The sequence below is a fragment of the Populus nigra genome, chromosome 11, assembly GCF_951802175.1.
Source record: "Populus nigra chromosome 11, ddPopNigr1.1, whole genome shotgun sequence".
NCBI lineage: Eukaryota > Viridiplantae > Streptophyta > Magnoliopsida > Malpighiales > Salicaceae > Populus > Populus nigra.
In genome coordinates, this window is record NC_084862.1 from 15,993,827 (window position 1) to 16,004,920 (window position 11,094).

General features: G+C 32.1%; 1 protein-coding gene across 1 annotated transcript; it reads left to right on the forward strand.

The window, feature by feature from the left end:
* The first annotated feature begins 469 nt into the window (after window positions 1–469).
* Window positions 470–3,452, forward strand: LOC133668671 (patellin-3-like). The gene is made up of 4 exons (XM_062088625.1): window positions 470–1,896; window positions 1,990–2,114; window positions 2,222–2,357; window positions 2,805–3,452. Exons 1-4 carry the CDS (start codon window positions 589–591, stop codon window positions 3,060–3,062), a joined length of 1,827 nt encoding a protein of 608 aa, XP_061944609.1. The 5' UTR covers window positions 470–588; the 3' UTR covers window positions 3,063–3,452.
* Window positions 3,453–11,094: the final 7,642 nt, after the last annotated feature.

An 11,094-nucleotide genomic window follows, 5' to 3' on the forward strand; every position in this document is an offset into this window, starting at 1 on the left:
GCTCAAGTTAAGCTATAGATACACAAATTCATCATAGAATGAGTGAAAATATTTGAATCTACGAGATTGGACCAAAATCTAGATGGATTTTTGTTCTTTATCCGATTTATGGGAGAGTTTTTTTGAATTTATTGGGTTTTCAAACATATAGTAAAAATGATAAAAAAGAAATAAAATCAAATCAAAGTTTTTAGGAAAACAAATCTATAAATCTTGAACTATAGGGATATAGATGAAACATTGGTCAATTTATAGGGACAAAAATGTTGTTTTCCTTATAAAGAACCGTTACAAAATAGGGCAACGATTGTGTCCAACATTCAAGAAAATTAACAGCAAATGGATAGTTATGGTTCCCCACACACACTGAGAGAATCATAGACTTCATGCTGGCTTTGTTTTCAGCTTGACAGCTTGGCCCTCTAGCCCAACCACCACCCCCCACGACTCCACTCTTTATAACTCCCCCCCTCCCCCTCCCTTAAACCCTCACCATACCCTCAAAACACTTGCATTGCAAGAATTCAACAACCATAGCCCTCTCCCTCTCTTTTTCCATCTCTAGCATTTCTTGTTTTGTCTTCAAGAATGGCAGAGGTGGCACAAAACGTGAGTCAAGAACAAGTGGTGGTGGTAACTGATGTTCCACAAGCTGAGAAAACAACACCAGTGCCACCAACAATGCCAGTGGTGGGGAAAGAGCTACCATTGCCCGTGCCTGAGACTGAGGAGGTGCCAATGAAGCCAAAGCAGGTTGAGGAGTCTGTTGTGGAGACTGAGGATTTGAAAGCTAGTGGAGGTGATGATGAGAAGATGCCTCAGTTGGTTTCTTTTAAGGAAGAAAGTACTAAAGTTGCTGATCTTCTTGAGTCTGAGAAGAAAGCACTTCAAGAATTTAAGAAACTTGTTCAGGAAGCACTTAACAAGCATGAATTTAGTGCTTTAACAACAACACCAGCACCAGCTAAAGAAGAGAAGAAGAAAGATGTGGTGGTGGCCTCGGAGGAGGAGAAAAAACCAGCCCAAGAAGAGGAAACACCGGCAGTAATAGAGGAGAAGGAAAACGTGGAGCCTAAAGTTGTAGCAGAGAAAGAAGAGAAGAAAGAAGTGGTGGAAAGTGAGGTTCTTGATGATCAAGAAAAGGTGGCTCCCGTTCCTGCTGTTGCTAGTGATACTGCTGCAGTTAGTACTGTGGATGATGATGGTGCCAAGACTGTAGAAGCCATTGAAGAGACCATTGTAGCTGTCTCCTCTTCACTGGCTTCTTCACAAGAGGAGACTTCAGCTCAGGCTACAAAAGAGCCTGAGGGAGAGACAAAGGCTGCCTCAGCATTGGATGAGGGAGCCAAAGAAGTTAAGTCTGAGACTGTGGTGGAAGTGACACCAGAGATAGTATCAATCTGGGGCATAACGCTTCTTGCTGATGACAGAAGTGATGTGATTCTATTGAAATTTCTTAGAGCCAGGGATTTCAAGGTGAAAGATGCCTTCACCATGCTCAAGAACACAATTCGCTGGAGAAAGGAGCTCGGCATTGATGAATTGCTTGAACAAGATTTGGGCTGTGATGATTTGGGGAAGGTGGTATTTATGCATGGTCTTGACAAAGAGGGACACCCGGTTTGCTACAATGTCTACGGGGAGTTCCAAAACAAGGAGCTTTACAAGAATTCATTATCTGATGAAGAGAAGAGGCAGAGATTCTTGAGGTGGAGAATTCAATTCCTGGAAAGGAGTATTAGGAAATTGGATTTCAGTCCTGGTGGAGTCTCTACCATTGTTCAGGTTAATGACTTGAAAAATTCTCCTGGACCAGCTAAGAGAGAGCTTAGACAAGCTACTAGACAGGCACTTCAATTGCTTCAAGACAACTATCCAGAATTTGTGGCCAAACAGGTATATTTGTTTGTTTCATTTCTTGATTCCTTTCCTCTTTGTTTGAAAACAAACAACTTAAAATTGTTTGATTCTTTGGTGTTTGCTCTGCAGATCTTCATCAATGTGCCCTGGTGGTACCTCACAGTCAATAGAATGTTAAGTCCATTTTTAACTCAGAGAACCAGAAGCAAGTTTGTCTTTGCTGGTCCTTCCAAATCTGCAGAAACCCTCACCAGGTTTGTCCCAAAAGATTTCAATTTGCTATAGAAAATGTCTTAGCTTTCTGACTTGCGTTTTTGTACTATTGGGCTGTGAGTTAAAATTTCTTTCTACCACCAATCAGGTACATAACTGCTGAGCAAATACCAGTGAAGTATGGAGGACTAAGCAAAGATGGTGAATTTTGCACAGCTGATGCTGTTTCTGAGATTACAGTGAAGGCATCAGCAAAGCACACTGTAGAATTCCCAGTTACTGAGGTACCCTTTCTCTTTTGACTGCTAAGGAGTACTTACAAATCTTGCTTGTTAAACCTGGACCGTGAACTGGACCTGTGACCCAAACATGTTTGAGGTTTTATAAAAGATAAAGGGGGAAAAAAATCTAAGTTGATGTAATTTTTTTTTAAAATAACTTTTTTAGATTAATCTAAGTTAAACCAGTTAATCCGCTAATATATAACTCTGGATTTTATCGATCCATTTAACTACTATGTTTAAAACAAAGGCAGTTTCTTTTTTCTTTGGAAAGAAACTTGCGACTTCGTCTAACTAGGAGCACCTAGAATGGTGTTTCCTTGACAAGGGAATCTTTCCTTGGGAACTCTGAACTATGCAGTGATACAATCAAGGGTTAAATTTAGTATTGTCATTATGACATTGTTTTACTTTTTTCCCTTGATTAACGTTAATCTAATTGATCTGCAGACATGCCTTCTGACTTGGGAAATGAGAGTTGTGGGATGGGATGTGAGCTATGGCGCCGAATTCGTACCAAGTGCTGAGGATAGCTACACAGTGATCATCCAAAAGGCTAGAAAGGTTGCTATAACTGAAGAACCAGTGGTTAGCAACAGTTTTAAAGTTGGTGAACCTGGTAAAGTTGTTCTCACCATTGACAATACCACTTCCAAGAAGAAGAAGAAGCTCCTCTATCGCTTGAAAACCAAGCCTTGTTCTGATTAATTAACGCACTGTAGTGAAACAACAACAGAAGATTTTGCTTACATTCTTGCTGCTGCCGATATTACCAACATGATCATTCACATCTTGAAGGTGTTTAATTTGAGGCTCTTGATTATTATGGAGGAGAAGACATGGAAATCTTGAAGCTGCTATTCTTATGTTTAATTATATTTTTGCTATGATGAAATTTGTTTTGGATTTTGGGAATGGATCAAGTAGAGATTGTGTGGGGATAGGGAAGAAGCTCCAATAATAGTGCCAAAAGAATCATGCCAAGAATTTTCTTTGTAAATTCTTTATGGCTTTCTTTTTCTCCTTCCATGTAATTAAATATTTATCTTTTGGACATACTATGTTTTTATTGATATTAACGAGGACTATTTTTTCTTACCTTATTCTTCTCTTTCTACGAATTCTTGTTGGTATAGTTATTTTAGATTGATTTGAAGTTTCGAGAATTAACTTAAAAACAAATTATTAAATAAAAAAAGGTTTAGAAAAAAACAATCAGTTTTTCATCAAATTTTAACATGGTTTTACCCAAGTTTTTAATTTTTTTTTCCTTAATTTTTTAACTCAAATTGGTGTAGATTCCGAGTCAATTGGTCCGAGTTTTAAAATTTCTAATACACCCCTCGATCATTATGTTATATCAAGTTTGCTCTTAAAACAAGTGTTTGCATAGATTTGTCTACAATTTTGATTTCTCAATTGTAATCTTTTATCAGAAAACACTATCATTTCTTAAGAAAATTTACAATTTGGATGGAATGAAAGGTTTAATAGAGAAATTTGAAATTTGAGGAACACAATTGATTAAAAAAATAATATTTTTGAGACAAAATCGGTCTATGATACAAAAACCAAAGAAGCATGATGCTGTAGGATTATCAGTTGACTGTAGCTTCCGAATTCAAGTATTTGTCTTGATCTCACAGTGCCTTCCTAGTTATGATCATTATCAAACAAGAAAAAAATAATCTTAAAGACTTCTATTTCCAATGCCATGTTTACTTTTATCGAGTTTGAATGAAATAGGATAATTACACTTCTCTTATCTGGGATTAAGATAATACGATACTTGGAGACAACTAATTAAGGCAATGGACCCATGTAATGATCTTTCTTTGCTTTTCGGCACTCGTTTTGAGTTATGTTAGCCTTACCTAAATGCTTTTTGCATCAATTTTCCATTTGTTAATCTGCTCCTTTTCCATTAGTCATGAAGAAGATTGGGATATGCTCTATCTTCCAAGAAGGTGGAGGGTGGATGTTCATCATTAACATTAACATTTTCAAGTAAAGTTATTTAGTTAGGTTCATGATTTATTTAGTTAGGTTCATGATTTAGTTTAGGTCTCGTATCACTTAGTAAATAAGCAAGCCCTGAAACTATGTTATTTTAAGGATTTAAAAAAAAGAAGTTACAATAACTTTGTGTGAAGTTTTTTTTAAAAAAGAAACAAATTGAGTTATGGTTTGATTCACCAAGTTGCTTGGTATTAACTTAATTAACTTTTATAAAAACAATTTAAAATCTAATCTATAAAAACAATTTAAAATCTAATTTAGATTAGATTTTAAACGGATAAAATCCCGAGTTGATTTATCAGTCAGACCAGATTTAAAAACTTTACTTAAACATACATACTTTTAGCACATATAAAATTTCATTTCATTTTATTTTACTTTTCTCCATAACAGAACTCCTCCTGCATGTTTTTTCACGCCATCATTGATCTAAAGTGGCTAACATGAGAGAGAAGAAATTCATGCAGAACCAAATTAACATTCTTGAAAATAAACAACTTTAGTTTTTTTTGCTGCTAAGTGAGTAAAAAACGAGGTGACAAAAGATCATTCTCTGACCTGGTAAAGTGAAAGCCAAAGGCAAAAGCATGTATTGATGATGTAGTCGGCCCTAGAAAGGGCAAAAAATGAAGGAACAAAGGCAATCAAGATGCATATTTTCAGGAGTCATTATTTTGCCTGATCACGGGGGTCCAAATCCAAAGTGCAAATTGCTGCAGTTCCTGGCAATGGCAACAGACCCCATGTGCTTGCTTGGTTCTTTTCCTCCAGCTTTTTCTACCCTTTGTTATCCATTGGTAGCAATGTGTTGACGGAGCCATGTAACATTGTTTTCGAAAGTGTGGGTACTATAGTATAGTAGCCATGCCAGCAGTTCTGAATCTGCCGATCTAGACTCTAGCTAGCGCATGTTTAAGCATTTAAAGTGATATGCTTAATTGGTAGAGCCAGTTGAAGAGATGAAAAATAAGTTGCATCTAAATCTCACTTTTATATATATATATATATATATTTGTCTAAACTCCTGTTTCTATCTGAAAGCCTACTGAACCCTGATTAATCTAATCAAGTCGGGTTGGTCTACTAAAATATAAAATTATATGTTTCATTTAAAAGACTCGAATTCAAAACTTTTCTCTAAAAAAAAAAAGCTTCAAACCCGAACCATTTGAAGCAACTAACATAGATAAATCTCATGTATACTTTGGGAGAGGAAGTGATGCATTTTGTCGTGTGCAAGGAGCAATAGATTTTTGATGAAATTTCTGGTTTGGAATAAAAGAAGAGATTAAAATGTTAAGAAGGAAGACTTTTTTTTTTTTTTCTCAAGTGAAGCAAGGCAGGCCACGAAAGGCCCAAGGCGATAGGAAAAGTAGCCCCAAGACAGACCATATTAATGGCGCCAGGAAGGCCCCAAAGTCCAGCCACAGTTCAGGTTATAAATGTAAAATTTTAAGCGCTAGGCAAGACTAATGCTCCGTTTTTATTCATAATCATATCATAACTATAATTATAACTATATTATATTATATTATAATTAAATTCTAATTCTAATTATATTATAAACTAAAAATATTGGCGGAAATACACAGAGCAATTCACAGTAGATCAAGAATCAATTTACTATTGATTGCACTATTTATTTTTAATACTTTTAATTTTTTATTTCAGTCACTAAATTTTATTTCTTTGTAATTTTATCCTTTCAAGTTATTTTAGGATGATTTTATGTGAGATTCCTTTTCACTTTGCAAGCTTTTGCATATATGAAGTGTTAAGGAATATTCTGATGATAAATTAAAGATTGAATTTGTAAAATAGAATCTTAAATTATAATTACAAAAATTAAAAGAATAAGGATTAAATTTAATAAAAAAACAAATCTCATTTTCATTTTGGGAGATGCGAGAGAAAATCTAAGAAAATATGGAGAAGAGAAAATGTACTAAAATAACTATATTCTGGCATCAAAAATACCCATCTAGGGAAATAGAAATATATTTCTTAATTAAAAACAATTATGATAACAAAAAAAACACATTTACAATGCTAACTCCTTAATCTTTTATATTAAAAAATAATTTATACCCCTACCTATAACTTAACATGACTTGCAGGACTAGTGATAAGCTATATAAGAGTGAATAATAAATGAGTCCGTATAATGTTTTTTAAATAAATTAAATCAACCCCTCTAGTTTCAAAATAAATTAATTAGTCGCTATGTTCTTAAAATTATTTATAGCATGATCCTGTTATGTTTATTTCATCTTGTTCCTTTTTAATTTATTTTGCTTATTTTGTTTTAATAAATATAAAAAAAGAAGAAAAAAATAGATAGAATGGAAAGATTGACAAAGAAAGAAAATATTTTTTGAAATAAAAAAGTAAATTAAGCATGAACAACACTAGTAAAGGGATTAGTTAATTAATCAGTTTTAAAATTAAATGAACTATTCAATTCATTTTTACAAAACTAAAAAAACTAATTTATAATTTACTCTGTACACATTTTATCCCTTTTTTGCATGAAAATTTCATTTCTTTAATAATCAAATAAAGGACTGCATTCTGGGGTTATACAGCAACTAATTCCATAGCTTTATCATCGTATATCCAGCAAATATCCAGAACGTAACCCACGATAATATTAAAAAAGAAAAAGGAAAAGAAGGCTTGATGGGCCAGTCGCCATGAAGACCCTCTTCGCCGTTCCTTTTTCTTATTGTAGCATAGCTGTTATTTGTTTTGTTTCATTGAGCAGCTATGACTAATCTTTTCAAATGTATCCTTTTCAGATATAGCTTTTGCTTTATTCATGCAATATTCAAACGATACTCTGATTTTCATGCCTTTAATGGCCAAAACAGTTAAAAAGATTTTGTTGTGGTTCCCATTTGTTCATATTTTCACAATAACTTTTACAAAAGCTTTTTAATTGACATAAACATTGAAAAAGATACTTGTGCTAGAGTGATATCTTCAGTCTTTTGCAGTCTTTTGCATGTTTGATTTCTTGTCTTGTTCATATCTAGATATGCTTTTGAAATCTGATCTTAAAAATTGTTTACATGAAAGCCTATATTAAGAATTTCAAAAGAAAATTGAGTATGTAGAGAGGTCATATGTTAATATGGCAATGCGTATTTACTTAATTCAAAGTATCTTGAGTTCGTTGCCTATATATTATGCCTTTTTTTCTTACATTGAAGAATGTCTATTTTTTTTATCTTATCTTCCTCTGTTTCTCTAAGTCTATTCCCTTTACTTCTTTTTTTGTTTGGTCTTGTCCCTGTATATTGCTTTGATTATTGATTTTATAGCATTTTCAATATATTTTTTATGATTATATAAAAAAAAAACTTGAGAGAATAAGAAAAGATGTGGTTTTTTCTAAAATTTAAAATTATCTATACCCAACAAAATCCATGATTTTATGAGTGGAATCAACATACAATAACATTAAAAAAAACCCGAACCAAAAAAGTAAAGAAAAAAAAGAAAGAAAGCAAGCTCAAAGGAAATAAAGAACCAGTTATTCTTTTTTATTTTTTGAACGGCATATAATATAATTATTTAAGTTTTTAATTATAATTATAAGACTCGAGCCAGCCAGTTATTAGTCAAAATAGAGTAGGCAGTAAAGAAAGTTGTCTCATCCTGATCCAAAACCTAATCTAGTTAGATCAATGACAAAACCTATCTTTTTATTTTTTTAAAATGACTTTATTTCAATGTTATTTCTTAAAAATAAGTGTAGATTGATTAAACTGTTAGATCCTTCGTGACCTAGATTTTGAACAAGAAAATGTAAATACAGCTTTAACAACAAAACCCTAATTTATAAGGAAACTTATCTCCTAACTCACATATTAAGATCACATTGAATGAAGAAGATGGAAAAGTCTTTAAGAAATTCTCGGCAAAGAGAAGAATATACTTGACAAAAAAAAAAAAAAACTCTTCAAGAAAAGATCCATTCGATGTACTCAGCACCCGGATAGTTCCAACTACCTAATCATAGTATATGTTAGATCATGCCACTGTTCTTTAAATCAGCCTGCTTGTTGCCTTTCACCATCAAGGCAAAAGACAACCACCAAGAATGGTTGCAAATCTTTTGATGCATACTTCTTCGTACCCCCTCCCATCTATTTTGCTCTTACTTTAACATTACATCCGGGTAGAATTATCATAAAAAAAAAATTTCTGAGGATTAAATTTTAGATTTGTTCTTCAATAATTATGAGTTTAAGTTATTTTAGAGTCACTAAAAATTTATATGATCATTAATTTCAGGGTTCATCGAATTAGTCGAGGTGCGCGTAAGCTGACTTAGACACCATATTAATAAAAAAAATTATGAACGAAAATAATATAAAATTGTTTTTAAATTATTAATTTGAATTGATGTTATTAATATACTATCAAAACTTTATTTACCATGTAATTATAACTTCAAATCTCGTTACCTTTAACTTATATAAGATTTGGACTTCCACATTGAAATATCCTCTTTAACCCCATTAACAAAGGGTATTTTTCAAGCATTATCTCTAACCCACTTGACAAAATGAAAAACTTAGCAATAACATTAACGAATCCTTTTACTTTTAATAAAATGATCAGATCAAAGGACTCCGGGTTGATGATCAGTAATTCTATAATATTAATATATTTCGCTGCAAATGAATTATAAATAAAAATGATCAAGCGGTATATGCAAAGTAGGAGACAATTTTTAATTTTTTCCTTCTCCTAAACCGGATCATGTAGTTTCTTACCAATTACAATCTATTTACAGCTCACCAACAGCTAGGGCTCCTGGCAACAGAAATCTACGCCACCAAATCTTGCCTCATGCCAAGAATTCACCACGTACAATAAGAACATTCTTCCAATGTGCCAAACACAGAAACCCAGTTCCATGTAGCTATCAAACAGCTGGTGTGCACAGCTATCGTGGCAGAAAGCGTATGTAGACAAGCTTGCTCTTGTCATTTCACGTGAATGATCCTCAGTATCACTTTTGCTTCTTGCCGACAGTGCACTCTCCTCTAGCTAGCCAGTAGCCCACCAGTCTCGGAGAGCACGTCCTCCACGTCAACATTATACTATATTTTAAAACAGAATCCTAATTCGTCATGTCTTAAATTTACTCTTAATAATCACAAGTGGACTCTCTTCGAGATGTTTATATAATTAATAATTTTACTGTTTATAAAATTAATAAAAATATACATAATTTAAATATTAATATTAATAAAAAAACAAACAGAAAATCAATATGTATGTATCATTGAGAAAGATTCATGACACTATAAATATAAAGTTTTTTTATTATGATGATACTATAACATTATCATGAGAACATTATTTTTATTATTTTTTAATTAAAAAATATTATTATAAAGCGTCATTTTTTTATTTTTTTATCAAAAGCTGTTAGATGTGGCTTGATAACTAGGCCCAATACTATTGGGTTTGGCTAAGTAGCCAAATATTTTTAATTTTAATTTTTTATCTTTTAAGATTTTTTCCTTGCTCTTATTTATTTTTTTCTATTCGATAAAGAAAAAATAAATTGATGAGATTTTTTTTAAATTGTATAAAAGTTGGATGATGATAATTTTTTTTTATTTGAGTTTGAGTTGGGTTGCAATTCTTTTCTCTTAGAGGTTATACTACCACTAGGATCCAATAATATTGGGTCCAACATCCAGTAGGATTTAATAGCATTGAGTTCAGTTGTCTAGCCAAACCCAATAGCTTTCGAACTTCTTGATCATTAAGTTTAATGTTATTGAGTCTGTCTTTGCAGCTAATTTCAAGGCTATTTTGGATATGGTATGGCCACCAAACCTAATAGCATTGAGTCTGATATTGCTGTAAGATGGGAGATAATTAATATATTTTATATTTTTTATATTTAAAAAAAAATATTAATGATCCGTGGAGAAGTGTGGGAAAATATTCTATGGTTTTTTTATATATTTTTATTGGCACGAAAATCTTTTCTTATTTATGATTAGAAAAGTTAACAAACAAAAAATACTTTTCAATAGAATAAACTTTTCAAGAATTATAAAAAATTGAGAAATATCCTCAAAGTGAAAATACTGTCTAGATAACCAGGTTCCGTCCCAGGTCAGGAGACCCCTCAAGCCACCAAGTTTACTTGTCGGCTTAAAAGTTCGGATTAAAAGTATTAATTATTATAAAGTTCGGCTAAAAATACTCTCTTACATGACTAAAGTTCGGATTAAAAGATTTTTATTTGTCGTTTACTTGACCTAACGTGGAAAGTGGAAATGGAGATAGACTCCCGCATTAAAGTACCTATCTTGATATAAAGTATGAACCAATGAAACCAGATTAAAACACTTTAAAATCATAAAAAAAATATTAATTATAAATAAAATAAACTCAAACACAATTTCAAAAAAAATTTATATATACAACATGTAACTGTTTAGAAGTGTAATTATGATTATTTTTTAAAGTATTTTTGATTTAAAAATATATTAAAAAAATATTTTTTTATTTTTTAAAAATTATTTTTAATCTCAGCGTATCATACTAATCTTAAAATATATTAATTTAAAATAAAAAATAAAAAAAATTAAATATTTTTAAAATATAAAAACAAACGTTACGTTACTGTCACCCACAGCCCGCTCCTGCAATCTACGGCTTATCATTTGAAATGAGCATTCATACC

What these genes read in the sequence shown, in the direction of transcription:
- LOC133668671 (XM_062088625.1), top strand. Translation starts at nt 589, where the DNA reads ATGGCAGAGGTGGCACAAAACGTGAGTCAAGAACAAGTGGTGGTGGTA. An exon ending in CAGAATTTGTGGCCAAACAG is followed by an intron (nt 1,897 to 1,989) that starts GTATATTTGTTT and finishes TTTGCTCTGCAG; the next exon opens with ATCTTCATCAATGTGCCCTG. An exon ending in TAGAATTCCCAGTTACTGAG is followed by an intron (nt 2,358 to 2,804) that starts GTACCCTTTCTC and finishes ATTGATCTGCAG; the next exon opens with ACATGCCTTCTGACTTGGGA.